We start from the raw sequence: 23,718 nt of genomic DNA on the forward strand, positions 1-23,718 counted from the left end.
AGGTGGAAAACAAAAAGGTTTACTGTAGTGTGAAGAATTTTACATTAAGTTTGAGAATCAATACACAAGCTGTGGCAAGGACGAAATACAACAGGACTGCAAAAACATAGAATAGAAAATACTTCGGGCAATACTAAAATTCCCATGAAATTAACAATATAAACCGACGTTTTAGATAAAATGGTGCTTTCAGAAATGCTTAGCCACCAAAACTGAAGAGTCCTAGGATTTTTACTACCACTTATAATGACCAGACACTACTACTGCCTAACAGCGGCCGGCAAACATGCCGGTGCCCTTTCTAGTTTTATCAAACAATTCTCTAGGGCATCCTAAACCTCAGTCCCTCTTACAGTTATAAAATCCCACACAGTACAACCTACGGAGAAATTGAAGAACACATTGTCAATCTACACTGGCAGTTCCTTTTCTTCATGCATATTTTAAGGGCGATCCCCTTAATCGTAACTGTCCTGAATACATCTATCATTCCCATTTTGGAGCAATAACACTTTAAAGTGCTGAAAATAATACTTCACTTCTCAGGGGAGGGGAAGGGCAAGGACCAATCAACTCTTCTTGGTCAGTGGAACCACCCTTAAGAGTGCCAGCCAGACTCAGGAAGGGAGCAAAAAAGGGCCCATGGCTGCTGAGTGATACCGTCCTGCTCCTGTCTCTCTTGGGCCAGTTCTTAGAGGCATGACTCATCTTCATCCTTTCTGTGAGCACCAAGGGAAGAGTGAAGGCTTTTAGACCCCCACGTGCAGCTTTCCTGTATACAAAATATTTCTACAGTTTCAGCATAATACAGACAAATACGGATGTTTAAAGAATACGCCACTTATACTCAAGAGATCCAGTGTATCTAAAGAGCGTCTCGATCTACAAAACCAAAGCCAAACTGCTCTCTGCAAACGTCTGGCTTGAATTTCAGACCTCCCCCCGCCATGAATTTGCACGGGAACGTTACTGGTTATTGCTTCAGCCAGGCTGCTACAAAACGAGTTACAAAGTCCGTGACATGGGAGCACAGCTTACCAGCTGATGACTCGTCTGGCCTACAAAGGATTTACTCAATAAAAACTTCAGCCCTCGACATCAATTAGACTTCTTAGTGCAGTTTTAAATTCTTAGAGTAAACGCTTAAGATTTGGCATATATTATTGGCACAATGTTCTTCAAACACTTAGAAGTTCATATATAAATATTTATATTCCCATTAATCAGGACGGGTACAAGGAGGACTCAGCCAATCTGGGCAGCCTTTCTGCCTGCGCATATTCCCTCTTTGATTTTCATGCATTGAATGGAGAGCTGCTTCATCCGGTTATCCAGAGCCAGCCCCTCAGCAGAGCCGCTCCTGTTGCTGCTCCTATTCTTGCTCACTCTGTCGCTTGCTTTGTTCTCAGCCCCTTCCGCCCTGTCCCCTGCAAAGAGAAGATGAGGCTCAATATTAAACCCAGATATCAGAAGGTAACTGTGGGCCCTTCATGGACTGCCCACCCCAAGGAAGCAGCAGCAGCTCAGCAGCCTGTCACACACCTAGGGGAGTTGAGAGGATTTTCCCCACTCCCTTTGTAAAGCTAAACAGCATTGGCCCAGGGTGTATCGAGCTGTTCGTACCTCTTTCAGCTTCACATTCAGGAGATGAAGCCCCACTGCATTCACTTCGGGGGCCAAGGACGGGGAAGATCACTCCAAACTCAGAGAGGGACACAGGGCTGGGCAGATCCAGGGTGCCAGGGCGAGTCGTGGGGGGAAATGGAGTGGGCACCTCACTGGGGCTTGTAGGCCCAGAGCTGAAGCTGGACACTGACTGAGTTTCTGAGTCTTCCTCAGATACAAAGCTGCTGCCGTTGTCATCCTCAAACACTTCAGAGGCCACTGCAATGTTTGAAGATACATTCTCATTAACAAACCTACCCCCTCGTCACCTTTCTGGGTAACAGTTCCTCAGTTCTGCACCTCCTGTCCACTGGCTCCACACTCCTGGCTGATGGTGTTTTATCAAACTCCAAAAGACAGAAACTAAGACTGAAAAGGGTCTTGGTGCAAGCTCCCCACATTGCAACACGTTTATTTTTCCCCATACAGCACTACATAAAGAACAGGAGGGAACAACTGATGCATTTTAATTCACCCCCCCTCCCCTTCAGGATATAATAAACTCCTGCAATAACCAGAAACATAACAAGTTAACTGGTCCCACAACAGCCACTGAAATTCAATCTGCACAATATACAGATTATCTTCATCTCAGCATTTCCTTTCTATTCCGCAGCCCATGAGATATTCCCAGGCAAAGAAATGCTCTGCACTCACTTGAGACAGTGTCCAGCTCTGGTTTGCTGGTAGACAAGTCTTCCACAGAGGTGTTGCTCCCTTCAGCACCCACACCGCATCCCCGGGGCCCCATGGCAGTGGACCGTCTCCTCTCATGAATCTCATCTGAGATCATCTCCAGGTTTTTCAAGGCAGTCTTATACTCTCCCTTCGCCAGGGAGAGTTTTGCCTGCAGGTCATCCACTGTTTTCTTCAGTTGCTAACAAGAAAGACAGATGTTAGAGGTACTTTGACTACAAACAACACGGACACGCAGCATGCGGTTTGTTATGTTCCCCCTTAGCAGGTCCTGCTAAGCTGTCACCCCACCGAAGCCATGGCTGATGGCACAGAACAACACAGCCCACACCCTCCAGCACCGAGCTCAGGGGCAACCAGCTCCCCATTTCTTCCCTCCATTGTAGTGTATTGACACTTCAGACTACAAGAAGCACAGACAGACAAAATGCATCAGCTCAGTCCTCAAAATGAGGAGCAGGGTTCAAACAGGGGTGTGAACTTACTGCACACAAGGAAACACGGCCTCTTATCTTTAAAGTGTGCTTAGCAAATTGCTCATGATAAGAGGGTTGGAACAAAATTGGCTTTGTACAGTCCACAGTTACTCCGATAGCATGTCCCATGTAATTTCAGTATTTACCATAAGGAGTAAAGAGTCTCGGGGCGATGTGAACTCTGCACTTACCTCTAGCTGGACGTAGTACTTTGCCTTGAGTTCAAAATAAGGTCTGTGGAAAAAACAAACAACTGTTTACAGCCATCAGGACTAAATGCAGAGTGCTGGAGCGGGCATTGCTCTCTCAATAGCATTAACAGAGCTACTTTGTGTCTCAGCGTAATCCTGAGAGACCTCTGTAGAGATGACAGAACACCTACAGGCGCTCTCCTCTACTCTTTTTTCTCCTCTAACCCATTTATTTCTCCTGGGTCTTTTGACCTAAATACAAATTGCAACATTCCAGTTGTTGGAGCTGATGATACAACTCCCTCAGGCCTAGATTCTGCAAGATATTGAAATGATGTTCAGCCTACCGCACAGGCATCCTCTCAGCAACCAAGAACAGTTTCCTTCTGCAGCTGCATTTTGGACAAGAACAAGCAGCCTTATGTACATCTCTAGCTTGCAAGCAAGGGCCCAGAAACAAAATTTAAAGCAAAACCAATGCAAAACAATCCTGTAATCATCCAGTCATCAGTCTCACAAGGCGAATCATCCAAACAACTTTCCTTTAGGTCATCCCAGTCTTACTTCAGAACAGTAATGCTTTAAGCATCTTAATCCAGCCTGAAGCATGCAGCAAACACAAATCACTGTTTGCAGGGAAAGCAGCAACACTTCCAGCACATCTGCCAACCCTGGGGGTTTGAGGGGAGGACTCTGGACAACGTGGTCCTGCAATGCCCCAGAGACCATGCTCAAAGACAGTAGATTTAGGTTAGATATAAGGAAAAAGCCTGACACAGTGAGGTTGGTGAGACAATGGCATAGGTTGCCTTGTGATGTGGTTAATCCACATCCCAGGAGACTTTTGAGATGAGGCTGGATCAGGCCCTGGACACCCTGATCTAGCTGTGGTGCCCCTGCTCATGGCAGGGGAGTTGGACTAGATGGCCTTCAGAGGTCCATTTCAACCCTAAGGATTCTAAGATCACATGAATCTATCATTCAACAAGCTGACTGTGTTTTTGCTCAGGCCCTGAGCAGTGCCAGACAAACAGCACAGCTCATTCTACAAAGCCACGCTGCCACACTGTTATAGCAAACATGCCTGCATCTTCCTTGAGAAGTGCTAAACCTTTCCCAAACTGAGCAAACGCCAATCAAAACAGGCTTTTAGTTGACCAATTTCCCGATCAAATCATTTTTAGATGGTGGGATTAAAAGCTAAACACAGCAAGCAGATTGTTTAGGCAAGCTACAGTCTGGAAATATAAGGAAAGGCTGTGGAATAGAAAGAAGATTAAGAACTGGTTGTCAACAGGGCCAACATTTTAAACAGGTTCTGAGAAAAAGCTGCTCTATTTCTCTGCAACTGAGCAGAACTGCTCATCAAATGCACACACGTTTCTCAGTGAAGCTGCTCAGCTGTGCTCCCCGAAGCATTTCTTTCCCCACGAACAGCTCTTGCACAGCTTTGCTAAGGCAGCATTAGGAAGTAAACAAGTCTGATGTACAGCACGCTGCCCTGATGCAGTCTCACACCTTCCACGTTTCTGTCACTTGCTTTGCAGTCTTCCCAACTAAACATAAGAATTTCACAGAGATGCTGCCTATGGAGCTGCAAAAAGCTTTGCTGTGGTGGTTTTGCAGCTTCAGGGTTTTGTTTTGTTGTGTTTTTTCTTCTGTTTAATCCCATATGCCTCGTTCTCAAGTCACTCATTACGAAAGATTTCAGTGCACTAAAACACAACTAAGAATACACCCAGGAAACTTCTCTAGTACAATTTGTGCTGTAAAGGACAACATCTTTTCACAGATTTCCAAAATCCCACAGAATCCCCTGTCCCATGAACAGACTTGACCACTAAACTCATCTCCAAGTGTGAAACCTACTTTGATTTATTGATGGCTCTTTTCAGCTTCTTTTCCAGCTGCTTCATCCTCCCCATGGCGGCATTGTATTTGGCTGCGGTCTCCTTGTGAACCAACTCACTTCTTGTCTTGGTTTGTTCTGCCTCCATGACCTGTAAGAAGGAAAACAGAGGTTGAGGGGCAAGACCCAAGCATCCATTTCTTACCATTTTATTAACAGTATATCTACAATCTCTCAAATTAGGAGGGGGCTGAAGACGAACCAGGGGGATAAGAAGACAGCACGCAGTTCAGCCTGTCCCCTCTATCTGAAGCACCAGCTACCAGAAAGCAGCCCATCCAATGAGACAGCCTTTGTCATAGAACCCATGAAGGCTGGAAAGACCACTTAGATCATCTAGTCCAGCCATCAACCCATCACCACCATACCACACTACTCAGTGTTATATCTATCCTTTCCTTGAGCACCTATAGGGGCAGTGACTCCACCAACTCCCCTATAGCCTGTTTTGCAGAAGACAAGGAAGCTGCCTTTCCTCTTGAAAGAGCCAGCCAGCCTCAAATCGTGACTTCAACATCAAAAAAGGTTTGGGCCATGAACTGGTCCACTACAGTGCAGGTGGGGAGCATTATGCTGAAGATCAGCCCCTAACCAGGGTAGGCAGATGCCTAAGGCACAGCAGTCCCATTGGCTGCCCTGCCAGCATCCTACAGTCATGTTTTCCCAGTAATTCTGCCTACGGTACTTTCATTTTGCAGATTTGAGCTGCCTGAGGCATCAGAAAATCTGTTTTCTCTAATGCACTGGCAGACAGGATTTAGCAAGAGACAGAACTGATTTGTTTAAAGGAATAGAAGTGGTGACACCTCTCCATTGGTCTGACAGTAAGCAGAAAGCAGGCGGTTTTCAGGCATCCCTTGTTTCAACCCTGAAAGTATTCACAGAAAAATGCCATGGGCCAAATCTGCACTACATCCCCATCAGCTGGAAGGTCGGCTGCCAAACTGGAGGCCACAGTTACTCCTCTGCACTCACCACTTGTTATTACACCAAAGTTGCTATCTGTGAACTAAAAGATCTGATTACACATATAATATACTACGACAACCTTCAACTGCTTCACATGTGAATAAGGCATCCACATCTGAAGTTTAAAAAATAAGAAAGAAATCTGATTGATAGCAGACATTCCCCTGAATCCCAGAAACAAGTTATAGCCTCTCATCTTGAAGTCTCAGAAAGCAAGGTTGATGCAAAGACTTTCCCTGGTGAAATATGCCAGCCAAGGCTGGTTTTAGCATGGAACTGACATAAATTAGAATGCGGTCTCCAAGGATTGCACAAAACCTGGTTTGCTCCTTTGTAGTGTGGCAAGGCAACCGCAATTTACAAATGCTGGAAGCTACAGAATAATAGAGCAACTGAAACGTGCTGATTCTTAATTAAATGCCAATCCTTGCCATCCATTCTTGGGGTGAAATCAGCACGGGATCAACCACTTCAGCACTATCAGCACCATGGTCTTCTAACAGGTGAGGTGTTCTGCCTCTCGTGGACTTCACACATCTTTCATATCAAGCACCATAAAAATGCTTCATCCTGCAAGACAGACTTGGGGATGACAGATTGTAAACACCTCAAACTATGTGACAAAATACGGAATTCGCAGCCAGATATCTACGCCCACATTTGTTACCCTTTTTGGAAGGGAAAAAAAGCTGCATACTTAATCTCCCTGGGGAATCAGCATTGGGAGGCAAGCTTCTCCTCCTGCTGTGTGGCTCTTATACGGTCATGCTACCAGCCTGCTCACATTACCCAAGTGCTCTGCCCAAGGGAGTACAGCTCACGGTGTGTTCGCTAGGCTGAAGACATGGACATGATCCTACAGCACCTGGAAGGCTGTTCCACATCAGTATCACCACAGAGAGCTGCCTGCTGTCAGGATGTATTTAAGCCTTTCACCCAGTCAAGAAGAAACAAAAAGGTCATCTGCTTCTTCACGGAAGCAGAACAGCCCCTTAACATAGAATCTGTCTGCCAGGACATGTGGATAGAAACAGCCTAGGTTCTACTCTAGGCAAGTCAGTGAAAACCCTCAGCTTTTAAAAAGGTCTTAGTAGAGGACAGATGAAGTTTGTGTGGGGGAAAAGCATCAAACAAGTTTTTGGTCACACTATCTGAATACGCTTCTTTCCAATGTAAGACACAGTGCTTCTACCAACAAACCTTGCCAAGGCCATCACAGATGCAAGATCATCTCCTCCAAAAAGCCAGAGACAAGAGTGAAGATGACACCTGCTCATAGGTATCAATCACTTCCTCTTTCCTCATCTACCCTCTGTTTCCAACCCAGATGCCATGGAAAGGAGGGTCAGTACAAAATATATATGTCTAGCAAATAGGTCTGCGCAAGAGGCTTTGTCCCCCTCAGCCAAGAAATCTTCATCAGCTGAGGTAAAAGATGGACTTCAGGCAAATTTCAGCAATAGCAGCTGCAAAAGAAATGTTTGTCAGTGAGATTTAACAAACCTGATCATCTGAGCCAGAGAATTACTCTGGACATCTGTTTCTTTCTCTAAAAAATTAAATGGGCGACTCTTCTATAAGAAGAAATAAAAGAGGTAAGACAGATAACGCAACACCAGTAAACCAGAAGGGCAGAATCAATAACACGAGGGATAAAGATAGTAGAGGGAAGAATGTAAACACTGTTTGACTTCCATGGTGAGAGGATGGAGAGATAAGAACAGAGAAAGTTGTGGGTATCCCTGTTGCTTATTCCACAGCTTTCTTCCCCCCTTTTTCTCCAAGTGGTTCTACCTGCAGGAAGTCTCTTTTCTCTCCACATCATGAAAGCTCCCACGCATTTTACACCAACAGATGGTACTTCACGGTATAATAGCAAAAGGAGCTTTGCAAGCCAAATTAAAGCAAGAGGGAGCAAGCCTTCTCCCTCCTTGCTTCCCCCCCCACCCTTTCCTTTTTAAAACGTCTAGTGATCAAGAGCCAAAACATGTCTTCTCCCTGCCAGAATTTTTCAATGGAACATACCTCACAAAAGACTGCAGATTGCTCTGGCAATTAGAAATCAGCAACATCTCACGCAGGATCTTCTTTTCTGCTCCAGTTAGTCTCAAACTTCAGGTAATATTCTGTCAGCTCTTTTCTTTTGGATGCATTTATATCCAAGAATGATCTTTACAGAATTATAAATGCAAAGATCTCTGCCCCTCATCCCTCCTTTCACTGGCCACCTGTGCCACCAACTCCAGGTACCGACAGACAGGGAAGACTCCCACACCCAAAATCCAAATACCGACTGACACCCTGTACTCCCGGTACCTACTCATGCTGGTTGTCTGCTCTGCATATAGACACATCTCCCACATGTTATGCTTCTGACCCATCCTGGAAATGAAGATCTTCAGCAACACTTGCATTTCTAATCAGTTACACAGATGATTTCTCTATTTCAGTGGCTACAAAAGGCTTGTTGACATTATCCTGTTATATCAGTAGTGCTTATTTTCAATGTGACAGTATCTTTTCAAACCATGGAGAAATCAAAAGGCAGTTACACTGTGCAGCCCTCAGCTCCATTTCTTTTCAACCAAGATCTGCAAACAGCATTTCCTAATAGGTACTTTGCAGTTCAAGTCTTCATTCGCATCCATTAGGTTAAGTGGAAAAGCAACCAGGATTTATTTCCATACAAGACTATACAAATAAAGATGTGTCTGATTTGTCCTCTTGCCTATCCCTTTTCCTTATGTTCTCTGCACTGTCTGTCAGCTACCAAGCTGCTTTAGGGCTCGGATTTGTTCCAAATTTTGAATTAATTCAATAGAGTCTGCTACTGCTGCCTAGGAAGGGCAAATAAAAACACTCCGCTCTTGCCTCTCGTTTCTACCAATATAGAAACAAATGAATTAGTAACTCACTTCTGACATTTGGCCCAGAGATGCTGTTTGGCACTTGATTCATTGCTGTACAAGGCACAGTGCAAGATTATGCTCTGTCCAATAGATGTAATTTACAGTTATAGGCAAAAAAAATAAAGGAAAAAAAAAAAGCTAATCCAAAAAAGAGCAGCCCAACGGCTGCAAAAAGCTTCTCCAAGAGTGACTTTCCACATGGAAACAGAGTGCTGGTTGACTGATGGTAGTTTGTGTACCTCAATGAACCCTAAGAACCTCACTAATTGCATGCACTGAAATGAAGAACATATTCACTCCACTTTTAAAGAAGACTGAAACTCAGACAGTATTCCAAACAAACCACTGCCAGGCTTTTCCAGTCAAGACATTTTTGTTTATTGTTGTTTTCTTTACCCTTGTTGGCTCTGGCTCTATCCTCAACATTGCTAAAAGGGTTAATGAAAATCAGGAGGCAAACTTCCATGTACTTCTTTCCAAACATGCAGTATCCTGGAAAGGCAAAGATATGTGCTTTCTGGGATCTGAGTTTACCCAGACTATTTTCAGTACCAGAAAGAGTAGGGTAACACACTGCCTATCCAGTAAGTCCTCAGCTGCTCTACACAAATCAATCTGTGCCTAGGAGATTTTACATCAGAGTAAACACAAAGCTCCTATGTTCTGTTCAGCTGCAACCATCAGAGATGCCACTGTTTCAGTCACTCCTCGGACAAGGAGATCTCTTGCATTCAGTGACAATACATGCAAACACCATCAGCTCCACCAAACATTGTGAGAAGTCCTCTTCTGCTCTAAGTCACCAAGTCTGGAAATCTCAGGCATGCTCGTCTTGGCTGCAGGATGTCTGAGAACAATTAAGGGCTGCAGAAGGACACAGGAATTCCTTAAGGATATCCAAGGAAAGGAGGAATCCATTTAAACCCTGAAAATTGCCAGCATTTCTTCCCTCCTGCCTGCTAGAGGGAGCCAGCTGATTGGCTGCTCTCAATCATCTCAGCAACTCCTTAGAGAAACTCTAAGCAACTCCTTAGAAGCTTCTATTTCTTCCTCATCTATCTACTCTGAGGATAAAAAAAAAAAAATAGCGTATGCATTTCTGGACCTTGCTCACATGAAACAGGGATAACAGCCAAGGAAAAAACAACAGCTGTTGGTGTCTTGGCAAACACACTGCAAAGCTGGGTTCAGAAACGCAGAGGTTACCAGATCTGCAAATACTTAATGACAGGGACAGTAACACCAACTACTCCCCAGCGGATTTCTGTGCGTTTTTTAGTTATTCATGTTTTAGTTTATACCGGGTTTTCCATCTCTCCCCAACACAGCCAACATCCTTTTTGTTCTCTGTTTCATCATCTGGCAGCTGGTTTCAGAATTCAGTCTGAAATAGAGGTTTTCTTATAACCAAGAAGCTTCTGCAACAGAACAAAGCTACTGCATTGAAGACTGCAAGACAACGCCAGCATTGTACGACACGCTCCCCACGCTTGGAATAGCAAGTTCAGCTTCACTGACATATCAGGGGAACTCTGACAGAACAAAGGATTTCAACTTAGATTTTTGGTTCTTTCATGCTAAAAAGAAAGAGAAGAAAACCACAACACCTTTCTGCATTTTTAACAGGTAAGGAAAAAGAGAGAAGGCAAATGACAGGAAAATTCTTGACAGCTGCTAAAAATGAATACTGCCTTTCACTGTTGCTGCATCTTCTCTGTAGACTTAAAAAGACCTTACCAGGAAGGTAAGATCCTTTCTAAATTTGAAAGTAAATTTATAACAGAATTGTGCAAGCTTAAAATGCAACACACGTTTAGTAATTCTACATGCAGATACACTCCAGACAAAAATGCCTTGCTGAAACTAACGTCGTGCTGAAAATAGGAGACACTACATTGGAACACATCCCTGGTACTCCATGGTCAGCTTCAGCAACACATACACTTAGGAATAGCCATCCCCATGCAATTAAGCCATCCCAATGCAATTATTTTTGCATGGCTTTAAATGCTGATATTCCCAGGGATGCTGTTCACCCCTATTAAACTAATGGTGATTTTTTATTATTATTCTTTTTTTTAAGCAAGAGCCACTCCCCTACCTACTAGCAAGGTCAGATAGAAAGCTATAGTTTGTGCCAGTAGGAGCCCATGGCCCAAATCATTTAACCTCAGGCTTGATAATTTTCTGTAGATTCATTTCCTACAGGTCATATGTCTGGACCGATATAAAAAAAAATGTGCTTCACAAACTTGCATCACATCTCAAAGAAGAAAACTGAACATGGAAAAGCATCCCGGTGTTTCTATTACCCTCTGCGTAGCATGGTTGAGCATCTCTTGCCAGGCAGAGTCAAACTGACGTTTGTCATCCTCCAGAAGCCTCTGCTCAGCAAGTGAAATAGTCTCCTTTGCGGCACGCAGCACTTCAGTCGCCCTCTGAAAATCCTGAGTCGCTCTCTGGGCTTCCAGCTGTGCCTAAAAATGGAAATATAAGGATTAGAGACAAAGGATCTACCACGTTAATCCCAAGACTTTAAAAACACCTACTCCAGCATTACTGTTTCCCAACTGTTTGCTTAGAACTGACACATATTTGCTCACTGGGGTAAATACTGCTAAGACATTACCTGTTCCACCCAAACAGGTAATTTGCAAGGAACTGCCTCATGACGTTCACAGTCAAAACTGCAGAGCTGCTGGCCTACAAACAAGCACCCAGCTGAGAGATTAATAACTGATGCAATAGGCTTAATCACTGAGAAACAAAAGAAAAAGAAGAATGCAGTAAACTTGTAGCATGTCACGAATGTGTTGAGAAAGGCACTCCCTCACTTCAGTCAGGGTAGATTTTTATCAGTGCACCATTAATCACACTGAGGAAATGTTTTGGAGTTTCACACTGCTGTAAAGCATACACAGCTTTTCCAAGAAGGTGGCAGCTAGTTTGCTGAGTGTTCCTCTCCAGAGTGGTCCTCACTCTGGACCAAAAAATTAAACCATCGAATCATAGAATGGTTTGGAATGGACCTTTAAGATCATCTAGTTCCAACCCCCATGCTATAGGCAGGGACACCTCCCTCTGAACCACAGAATCACAGAATGACCCGAGTTGGAAGGGACCTCAAGGATCATGTAGTTCCAACCCCCCTGCCTGGCAGGGCCACCAAACATACACCATTAAGAACAAGTTGCCCAGGGCCCTGTCCAACTTGGTCTTGAACACATCCAAGGACGGGGCATCCACAACCTCCCTGGGCAGCCTGTTCCAGGGCCTAACCACTCTCCTAGAGAAGAACTTCCCCCTAACATCCAACCTAAATCTTCCCTCTTTTAACTTAGAACCATTTCCCCGTGTCCTGCTATTGTCAGCCCTTTCCAAGAGTTTACTCCCCTCCTGGGTTTAAGTTCCCTTCAGGTATTGAAAGGCTGCAATGAGGTCACCCCGCAACCTTCTCTACTCCAGACTGAACAAGCCCAACTCCCTCAGCCTGTCCTCATAGGGGAGGTGCTCCAGCCCCCTGATCATCTTTGTGGCCCTCCTATGGACCCTTTCCAAAATCTCCATATCTTTTTTGTACTGAGGGCTCCACACCTGGACACAGTACTCCAGATGGGGCCTCACAAGAGCCGAGTAGAGAGGGACAATCACCTCCCTATCCCTGCTGACCACCCCTCTCCTGATGGAGCCCAGGATCCCATTTGCTTTACCAGTGGCAGACCAGCTTACAGAACACCAGCATCACGCCCTACATGTTTGAAAGAGGAGCCTCTATGATATGCAAACAAAGAATCTCTGTAAACAAGTTATCAGCATTGGTGGTTTCTGGTTTGTTTTTGTTTCACACATTTACAAGCAGTGGGTTAGTTCTGTTCTACACTGAAGTAAAGGCCTTCAAATGTAAGCTTCACATTCAATTAGTTGAGTGCTGAGCTTGGTGAAGACAGTTATCATTTACATTTCAATTATATACTTTTTTAAACCAAGTGGGAATTACCAAGTTTATACCTATGGGAAACATCTCTGACCAGATATCAGTGAGAGAACAAAAAGACTAAACCTTGATATGCCATGATACACAGAGAAAGAAGCTGAGGCTGAAACAGAGGAAAGGACTATTGCATGGAGAATACAAGCTTGAGGAAGATGAATTCATGAACAAAGAAAGAGGTTTCATTGTGAAGAAATGGCGGTCGCTTGGGAAATAGCCAAATTCCCTGTGACAAAAAGGGAAACGAGTAGAACAACACACTTCTCCAAGCTAACAGCAGGCTACACATCCTCAACACCAATTGCATCAAATACCTTCACGTGAGAGACACCACAATTACTTGTAAAAGCAATTGACAAAGCCTTCCTTCCCTCCCTGATCTCATGGCAGGGTGGAGTCGGAGACAAAATTTAAACACAAGTCTCAGAAGGAAATTAAGCTTCCCATTTCTCCTCACAGTGCCCTGAAATAGCAGCAAGCTCTTCTTATGCCCTTCCCCTTACCACACAGAGAGGTATTTTGCCCCACAGCGACCACAGTAAAATATGAGTTATGCGTCAGAGGTCCCTCAGCTATTAGGTGTGGAGGGAAATCCAAGTTGTTACAGTCAGAGGAGGGATTTCCTTCCAACCGAGGTCCTTGCAGCATTTCCTCCTGAAGTGGTTGTTGTTGTTTTCCACAGCCAAGTAATTCCTCCAGTTGCATCCTTTGCTGATTCACCACCTTATCTAAAGCTTTCACTAAGAGACAGAACATTTAAGCTTTCAGTTCCATGCAGCTCTGCACATCCTAAAGCAGAATGGTGCTTTGCGCCAATTAATGTCATCCCAGTTTTGCTAAACCAGCCATACGTGGCATCTCAACACTCCAGTCAGCAGTTGCCTCCTTCTTATAAAATGTAATGGTGTTTTTAAACAACTCTGAGAACACCAGGTTAAAGAATGTATTGTTTAGCCACTAACCTGAACCACGGTACCCACTGAGCACAGAAGATCTTAGAATGAGGCTCAACTAATGAGGCTCAACCAAAGCTTTCAACAGAGGACACAGAAGAAGCCTAAATCTAAGCCCTCAAAATATCCTCAACTGAATACTCTGAAAATTTACAGTAGTTTGAGGTAGGACGTTAAGAAGTGAAATAAAACACGGGATTCCAGGAATAACCTGACCCAAGTGTAACAGAACAGCACTGAGGACACAAGGAAGAAGTGTGCCAAAATAGGGCTGATTTTCACAGCAGATCACCCAGGAGAGAGCCAGGACCCAATGTCTCCCACGCAGCGAGGCTACTGGAGCCCAGTCCCAGCTCAGGCCTCAGCTCTGTGGCTTCCCCACTGCAGGAGAGGGTCTGCCAGCACTAAGAATTCCCAGCAAACACAGGAAAACAGATGGGTGACCCATTCCCAGCTCAGGCAGAACCACACCAAGTCTGCTTTCAAAACTCCAGTAAAAGCAGATCCCAGGGGCATTGGGAAGTACAGTTTTCTCACCGTAACTGCATCAGCACTTGGATGTTTCTGTTGGCACAGATACCCAGGTCAGGGATCAACACATCTAAGCCAGCAAAGACTCAGCTGAACGTCAGGAGCTGAGTTTCTAAATCCCCAAGGAAGATGGCACTTATTGGAAACCTGTGCTACTGGTAGCTCTTTTAATGAAGCCTCTAGAGCACAACTGGCTACGCAGCAAGAAAATTCTTTGTGATAAGAAAACCAGATGCTATGGTTACAGTTCAGCTGGACTTCTAGTTGTTTGGGATCTCCAGTACCTGGATTTGAGGGCACTGAAGAGCCAATGATGGAAATAGGCAGGTCTGTTCTAGTCACCACTATTGCACACCCCAGAACTGCCTGGGTAAATAGAAAGCTCAGACAAAACCAGATACAAACACTTTCAGCTGCATTTGTTGAATGATCATCAACAAGGGCAGTTTGAAAACACTGGGCTGGAAGGCAAAATGTTTTTTACTTAAGCAGAAGAGTTGGTCCAAATAATTTAGCTTCACCTGTCTAGCAGTCTAATTTTAAACAACTTATTGAGAGCCTGGCAAAGAAAAAAGCTAAACGCTAGAGTAAAGAAAGATCCATTAGTCATTAGAGAAACATCAACAGGTCTGTGGTTTGCCGATGTGAAAAAGGATACCCAACTTAAAAGTACTTCAGTTGCAGGATTACTCAATAATTAGCCTTCATTTAGAACTCCCTCCAGCAGGTACAAGCTGTTCTACAACGTTACCAGCTGATTCCTCTCATGCTCTCAGCCTTGAGCCTACAAGTCATTTGGTCTGATTGAAGAGGTCACAGCCACCATCCTTTGCCTTTAAAACTACAGAGGAAAGGAGCTCATGCTTCCATTCAGCTTTCCAACACTGTGACTAAAACCCCCAAAGGGTTCATAATTACAAGCTATTAATGTATTGCTGTAATAAGCTCCCACTGGGGAGTCAGAAGCTGTGTCCTCATGGGAAATTCCCCACCTCTTCTGCATAGAGCCCTGCTCAGCAGGGAGCCACACTCATCAGCAGTTCTTGTTTCAGCTAAAGATAGCTAAAACTCCATCTAACTCACTCCATCTAACTTTGCAGTTTCTGTTGCTGCCCATGTGGTTACACAGAACTGACTGCTATCAACCAGCCTCCAGAGGACCGGATCATAAGTAAAATGTAAACGCATGAGAAAAGCACCACCAAAATGACTGACAGATTTCCTGTTTGAAGGAGTGCTCAGAAAAGAGGAGTTCTTTCACTGCTCTACAGAACAGGTTCACCAGCCTTGTTCAAAATGAGAAGCTATCTCACTGCTTGCTGCCAAGGTCTTGACATCTGCTTTACTTCAGCATTTCTGTGCACAGCCAAAAAAAGATACTATTTTTTTTTAATACAATTATTATGTTCCCTTTATAATCCAACTTATATTTGCTGCTCAGAACAAGACAACCGGCAAATCACATGTTGACCCAAGGCTTTTACACTTAGAGGCTCTTAATGTGAAATCAACACCTCTACCATTCACTGTTCTTTAAAATAACAGTTTAATTGACGCCATTAAAACCTGCTTAGTGCAAAACAGATAATGACTGACTGGCTGCCAGTCATGTTCTTCAGAAGCAATTTTCAGATATTTCCATTCTCACTCTCCTTCTTTTAACAATATCCCTTGGTGAACTGGTGTGTAAATATAACAGTGAGCACGCTTTCAAGTAGAGCAGCACATCCTTGGTGATCATCCTAATCCTGGAGGCTGCCATACTCCGCACAAACCTCCCGCAAGGACAACAGGATCACTCCTCTACCACAACATAGCCTTGTGATATCACACTGTGATACCACAGTGAGCTCAGTAACTCAGAAGTCCACAAGGTAAAGGTGTATGTGCTCACTGCAACAGAGCAAGTGCCACCAAGTGCTGATGGAGCTGCCAGACCATGAGAGGTCACCACTTCCCTCTACTCTGCTTTGGTGTGGTTGAAAACTGAATGCTACATCCAGCTTTGGGGCCTTCAGTTCAAGAGGAACATCAAGACATCGTTCAGTCCAGCAAAGGTCTATCAAAATGGTCAGAGTCTATAAAATACTCCTATAAAAAGTGATGAGGGATGGGATTGGCCTCTTTCCTGCTAGATTAAACTAAGAAGCAATCAAATTAGCTGCCAGCTAAAATTTGAAGGGCAGTTAGAAAGAGTTGAATGAACACTTCTCAATGGCAGTATGAAGTATAATACGAACAACATAAACTGTGGCTTGGAGATTCAGACTGCACAGTGAAATTTTTTCTACCAGAAAGAAGGGAAGCATGACACTCAGTCAGGTTATCCAGGGAGGTTGTAAATCTCAGTCTCTGGAGGTTTTCAAGACTTGGCACAGCCACGGCTGATGTAATCCTGAGATGGTGACAGATCTGCTTGGAGGAGGTTGGATCAGATGGCCTCCAGAGGTCTTGTACAACAGCACTTCTAGCAAATGCTAGAATTTCTTTCCTACAGTTTGTCACATGCACAAAAAAAGAAAGCCAACAACACAAGGAATACATCTACAAAAATTGACACTGATGCTGAATGTTCTCCTAAATTCTCAAGCCCACACATCTTGTTTTTTTTAATAACTGGAATAGCAATGGAGCTGGGGGCCTTTATGTAAGACCACAACTCTCATTCCTCTCTCCCCACAAAAAAAACTCTGAGCCAAACCAGAACTGAGAGTTAGTAAAGACCAAAACCCCTTCTTGTTGTAAGCTATGTACAGATGCTTATAAACAACTTACAAAAGCCTCTGGAGTGACCTCATTTTGGCAGATCTGAGGTATTTTGTGAACTATGTATTAATCTGACTGCATTACTGACAGAAAATGCAGTCTCTCAAAGAGTCTGAAACACCCTTGTATTCTTCAGGCTTTTTCACTGAAAAAGCTATAAAACCTTCCTGGGTTAGAAATTGCTTTTTCAAGAGTAGATCTGAAGAATTTTATTTGGGTGGAGGAAGGCAAGTGCTGAGGGTAGGGAGGAAATGAGACTCACTAAAGCTTTTTGTAGCAAAACCCATTTTCTCCCTGCTGCACAACTAATGAAATGCCTGTGGAATACGATGACCAGATGTCACTTAGTCTCTGCTGTCAATCAGGTATCTTGTTCTTGTGCTGGGCTTTCTGGTCCCACTTACGCATCCACTCCTCTTCTTCCAACAGCTTAAGCTACAGAACTGACCTGACTTCCAGTTCTAGTTGTTTTCCTGGTAAACCTTTAAACTATTAAAAGGCCCGGGAAATCAGAGTAGACCTATAAAGCATGATCTGAGATACCTAACTCTGTGCTAAAGTTAGCTGATATATTTGGCACCCCTAAGACAGTCACAAGCCATATTCCATGAAATTAGAGGCTCAGGACACAACCAGCCACTCACTTATTAGCAGTTCTGTTAGCAGCATACACACAGTTGGTCTCAAAGACAAAATCCTCCCTCCCTTTGGAACTATGGAAGGAAAGAAAAAAGGAAATATCTAAGCATGCAATATCAAGCCTTTTTCAAGAGCTTGTTTCAAGAACTTGGCCTGCCTGGAGTTGCTTAACCTAGTTAACGAGTCTATGGCAGCAGAATAAGCCAAACTGTTCATGCCAATACCATCCAGACACAGTTTTCTTGGGCACATATCACCATCTGCTTGTTAGCTGTGCAAAATTTAAAGCTGCTGCCTTCTGGAAGATGGGATCATAGAACGTGTCCAGGTTTTTATCTCCAATGTAAATCACTCTATTAAGAGAAGGGGGAAAAAAAATCAAAATACAGCAGCCCTTCTCTCAACATTCACCTACACCAGGGGCTTAGGCAATGACTCAGTGAGCCCAGAGTTTACAGACAGTCACTCTGCATGCTCATCTGCACCTGGCAGCAGCCTTCTTTGCTGAAATTAAATATAGAAGCAAGGAATAAACTCCCACCAATGCACACTGCTAGATTTACACAGCCTGCCTTCATGGATTTTGCCAGTCATCCAAGCTAATCCATGCTCAGCAGATACAGGAGATATACAAAGGAGAAACACTGGATCGTTGTCTCACCTAATTGCCACCAAAGAAGTAAATGTTTGTAGAGGTTTCCAGAGAGTTGGCAAAAGACTGGCAGCCTGCTTGTAGTAGCACACCTTGTGCATGCACAGCTCCCAGTATAAGCAAGGAAAAGACAAACAGACAGAAGTTTCACTGGGGCAAGGGGCTGCTCTGGTCTTGTTGTTCCCCCCCCCTCCAGCCTTAGGAAGCATTAAGCAGCCCAGCAACATCCCAGCCTCCATAACAGGGATGATACTGAAAGGTCCAGACTGACCATGGACATCTTCAGCAGAGTACAAGGTGCTTAGAGAACTCCTGAGAGGTTCATGGAATATCCCTAAGGGTCCCATTAAAGATAATTCATCCACTGACCCTTCAAAATTTCTCCTAATATAATTAAATACATCGCCACAGTACATATGAACAACAGGCCTGCTTGGCTTTAGGAGAAAAGTTCTGAATGGTGACCTGGATATATAAAAGGCTAAGACCATTCCTTAAAAGGAAGAAATCTAAGGAGCAGCAGGGACAGGATTTCAATTCCCCTTCACCGTGCTAAAATCCTCTTGTAAGAACAAACCCTCAGCACCTTCTCTAACTGAAAAACAAGCACGAGAAGCAGACACAGCTGAAGAAGATAGATATTACTTCCAAACCTTCCAGTGACATTTGTCTACTAACATAAGGACTACAAGTTGGCTGCAATTAAAAGAGATGTTTCTTACTTAAACTGGGAAAATACAGAGCCACTAGGCTCTAGAGACAGTATTTTTCAAACTCATACTGGTTTACTACAAGTCCTAATGAAACACATCCAGAAGACTGTAACCAATAACCATATTTGATTTGTTCTGGCAGCAACTCCTAGCATAAGCATTTATGATTTCATAATGAACTCTACCTATTTAAGCCACTGTATGTAATAAAGATTGGGGCAATTGAACAACTTCCCAAAGCTACAATACTTGTGCTGCCTGCAAGTCAACAGTCAACATGCAAAACTGGTATGAAGGATAACAACCTGACCTCACATTATCCATCTCAAATGCCGGCTACTATTTTTAACAGATGAGCGTGTCTGTGGCTTGAAACAGCCATCAATAATGGCCATAGGAGACTGACAGGGAAGAAGGGGAGAGAAAACAAAGCAGGGGCGTCTTTCCTTTAAATTAACAGCAGGTATCTGACACAGAAACAAAACTACCTCCCTGTTACTTCAAAGAAGACACTTCTCCATCAACTTACCCTCCCCAGTATTCCATTACTCCAGACTTATGTACACAAGGCTTACATTTCACAACAGGAAAAGTGCAAGAAAAGCTATTCTTGAAGAGCAGGAAAATATTTATCTCACTGTATCGTTGGCAACTACTGGAGGTTGAACAGCCAGCTGGCTTTGTACCACTGCCATCCAGAAGACGACTCCTGGATGCTTTAGAGAAAATGGAACAGAAGACACAAATACAAAGAATTTGTTTCATTTTGTCTATGGAGAAACTCATCAAAACACTCTGATGGAAGAACAGCATTTTCTTTTACTTCTGGAAGGAAGCACTGAAGAGAAAATGATCTTTAATTTACAGTCCTCCAAGGCACATCTAATAATGATGAAACCAACCATGGTTTTTGCATCAGCAGCTAATACAAATATTTATCCATCAACAGAAGAGCATGCTTAAATAAAACAAAGATGCAGGATGTATAGTATCAACCCAGAACAACCTCTTCAACGAGGCACAGGAAGGACAGACAGATGCAGGAGCTCTAGCTTACAGAGAGAACATACTGTGTGCACAGAACTTATCAGTACAGGCATTTCATCAATAGAGTGGCTAAAAATTAGTCCCCACATCCCAAAGACAACAAGAACATGGCATTTGCAGTAAAACCACCTGCAAATGCTATCTAGCCTGAAGGAAATATAGGTAACAGAGCACTAAATATGAATCAGGTAAGGATATATGGAAGTTTTTTTTTAGTTAACATGAAGCAGCAGCTGCTCACATTCCCAAACATGAGGTAGATTTGCAGCTGTCTGGGACTGAAATGGCAGAAACCTGCCTGTCATTCTGACCTACTGTCCCACTTTAGCAGGATGGGAAGGTAAATGCTTTTGGGAGCTCTCCTTTGCAGATCTCATCTTTGGAATAACCTTCCAAAACCCACCAGGCAGCATCTGCCACTTTAGTTGTTGGAAGGCACTGTATGAGACTCCTGAATGCCACACTGCTCAACCAGAACACAACCCTAAGATTGAGGACTTAAACTAAACAAATAGTATCACTGATACGTCAGCTGGGCAAACTCCAACTGGCTGACCCAGGTTAAATCCCTCAGGTCTCATTTCCCTTCTTCCTAGGCATATTCACAATTTTGGCCTGAACGAAAATGCAACAGAGCTATGAATGCAGTTTGGAGGTTTATGGCCTTCAGGTGGACACACCAAGCATAGTGTCATCCAGCAGCAGTGAAACACTGATCCAAGCATACCCAAATACCAGGTAATAACTCACAGGGTGTCAATAACAATTGTGAAAACACAGCATGAGTGCACAGAGCACTCCCACAAATCTGGAGTGTGGCAAAACATTTTCTTTGCTTAACCTAAAGTGCATCCTGCTTTAGTAATAAAGTTTTCGTAATTCAGTGGGTTCTATGGTTCAAGTCCGGGAAATGACTCCTCTCCCCCAACAATAACAACAGTAATAAAATGACTGATGTATGAGCCTTTTGCTTGGCTTATTTCCTCTTCAGATGGGCACCCAGTCCCACAGCCAGCCACATGCCTATGAAAAGATGAATATACTGTGAAAACACCCTAGGGATCAAAGCAACGGGAACTACATGTTTCATAGGAGGGCTGATTTCATGACGTGTTTCATAAAAAAAAAGAAGAAGAAAGTGTATGTGGGAAAAAGGGGGGTTCAGGTTTAGAGCAGGTCCACAGGGAACAGGAAAAGGATACATAAAAGCTTCTTGGATCATTGAGTATAACTCTCAGCCTCCACGCTTCATCCCTCAACATCTTTCTTTTTACAGAGCTCATGTAAGATTTTTTTTTTTCTCCTTACCACTTACTTACCATGCTGAGATCCTTGATTACCCATACAGCAAGTTCTGAGTCTCCTCCTCCACAGTATCCCAGCCATAGCAATCCCCTACAGGTCTTCAAGATCAGGTTGGATGGGACTTTGGGTAACCTGGTCTACTGGAAGAAGTTCCTGCCCATGGCAAGGGGTTTGGGACTAGGTGGTCTTCACAGTCCCTTCTACCCAAACCATGCTATGGTTCTATTCTATCAGCTTAGGACAGAATACTGCAACTGGCCAAAGAAGATTCGAAGAGTACCTTCTGCTGGCTACAACAGCAGCAATACAGCTGGAAATGCTCTTAGAAGCCCTTACAGTTACTGGCTCTGTGTTAACAGCACTGTTCTCTTTGATGAAAAAGGCACTTCTGTACACACACCACTTTCTCTTTGTGTTTGCTCATCTCAAACAGGGAGAGACCAGAACTGGAGGTCCATTAGTAGTGCTGCACAGAGCAGCAATAGTGCAGTGCTACAGTCACAGAAAGCAGCCACATGCTTTGGACATTGGGCTTCTTTCCCCCTCAGACACTTGAAAGGGTTTGTAGAAGGTTTGTCACAGTCCCTTTTCAAGTCTCTGCAGCCTTGCTTTGAAAATTTCAATCCACCACCCAGATTTCTGGTATCTAAACAGTTAACCAGAAACACTCCTTCAGCCAGGAAGGGTCAGTTGTTTGCCTCACTGCAACTGTGCCAATAATTTTTGCTTTTTACAACTACTCCATGGCAAGCTGCCAAGCAAGAATTCAAGTTTGTCGCAGTTCTGCTGACATTTTAATTTGTACTTCTCAAATTCCCCTTCTCTCCATCTTTTTTTTGCCAAGATAAGCTTACCAGATAACACGAACCATTCTTAACTCCTTGTTCTCTTATGTACAAGCATCATGTCCTCAGCCCAAAAAGTAGCCATAAGAAGCCTCTTTTCAACCCTACCTCCAAAACACCCATGCACAGCACACCTAGGAATCAGAGGGGATGACCAGGACTGCTGTGGGATCTGGAACTGGGAGCTGTCACTCACACCCAGTGATGTTCCCTCCTTGTTCACAGCCAAGAAAGCTAATACTGTGATCCAGTCAGCTTTCCTTCATTGAACAGATTTAGATGGGAAACTTGAATGCTGCAAGAAACACTAGGAAGACAACACTTTCCAATTCCTAATTAATTTTAAGGATATGATTGGCAGTTTTGAACCTCCAAGTTATGTTTACATAAAAAACCTTCATCTCCAGAGATAAGCAAGTTACCATCTGTAGTACCATACTGCTTTCAGACATTTCAAGCTGAACACCTAGAAACCGAGATGCAATGGCCATTTTGGAAAGATCTGTTCATTTATAGATGCTGCAATCTTCCACACAGAACAGTATCAGGATCATCAGCTGAGGAAGAGTCTTCCCACAAGGTAAGTGTGCTCTTACCTGCTAACACTCTTCCCACTTTCACCATCAAGAGGCTAAGCTACTCCTCAGTTCCTTTTCTGCAAGATTACAGATGCTGCTTTTCATCCTAATTCACTTTAAGATTTGTACAATTGCTCACTGCAGGATTCAGCTGACAACTGATCAATGGTCAAGCAACCAAAGATGAGATGCCTATACTTCCCCTCTGTACCCAAGGAAGAGGGACATATCTTAGAAGACTTTTCAAATGCAGCTGTTTCTCACCTCTGACTAGAGCCAGAAGGGAACCAAGTGACTACCTTCAATGAGACTCTAAACCCTTCAGTAGGTACAACTAATCAAGGTGACTGCTATTTACCCACCTTGGTCTACTGGTGTCCACTGTGAACGTTTGATCCTCCCAGTCAAATCCAACTAAAATCATATTTGAAAGAGGAAATGATTGCTCAGTGATAACTGTTCCCAGAGGTTTAGTGAAGACAGGTTGAACAGAGACTCAAGGTATGAGCTCATCCTTAATAATTATTTACCCTGCCAGCTGATTCTTCAAACTGATGTGTCAGTCCAGTATAAAGTATTACAAGACAGAAAGGATGCTACTGAAGCGAGGAGAAGATGCTGGACTACATACAAAGAGATGAAGAAATCTGCCCCTGCTATGCACAATCCAGTTATCCATCCAATCCAAACTATTTGATTTTTGGTATAGCCAGCCTGCAGCAGGGAAGACAACATTGCACATGTTGATTCCAGTGCATTTTTTCAAGTTTTCTGTGATACAAGAGTTTTTTTGTTTGCTTTTGGTTTTGGGTGTTTTGTTGATTTTATTTTAAGGAAGTTCACCAACAACATGGAAAGCAGAATTGGCTGTAAAGCAGAATCA

At 43.6% G+C, this 23,718-nt stretch overlaps 1 protein-coding gene across 1 annotated transcript in view; it reads right to left on the reverse strand.

Annotated features, from left to right (window-relative positions):
• Nucleotides 1-3: 3 nt before the first annotated feature.
• The window catches only part of SH3BP5 (SH3 domain binding protein 5), a 35,639-nt gene continuing 11,924 nt past the window's right edge, over nucleotides 4-23,718 (reverse strand). Inside the window, exons 4-9 of the mRNA XM_015854066.2 lie at nucleotides 11,128-11,292; nucleotides 4,898-5,028; nucleotides 3,029-3,071; nucleotides 2,323-2,542; nucleotides 1,624-1,884; nucleotides 4-1,427 (exon numbers count right to left, since the gene is read on the reverse strand). Of these exons, the coding sequence (XP_015709552.2) occupies nucleotides 1,246-1,427; nucleotides 1,624-1,884; nucleotides 2,323-2,542; nucleotides 3,029-3,071; nucleotides 4,898-5,028; nucleotides 11,128-11,292 (1,002 nt within the window). The 3' untranslated portion in view covers nucleotides 4-1,245. The remainder of the gene's footprint in view (nucleotides 1,428-1,623; nucleotides 1,885-2,322; nucleotides 2,543-3,028; nucleotides 3,072-4,897; nucleotides 5,029-11,127; nucleotides 11,293-23,718) is intronic.

Source organism: Coturnix japonica, chromosome 2 (assembly GCF_054131305.1).
Source record: "Coturnix japonica strain WE chromosome 2, WE-NBRP24, whole genome shotgun sequence".
Classification (NCBI taxonomy): Eukaryota; Metazoa; Chordata; class Aves; order Galliformes; family Phasianidae; genus Coturnix; species Coturnix japonica.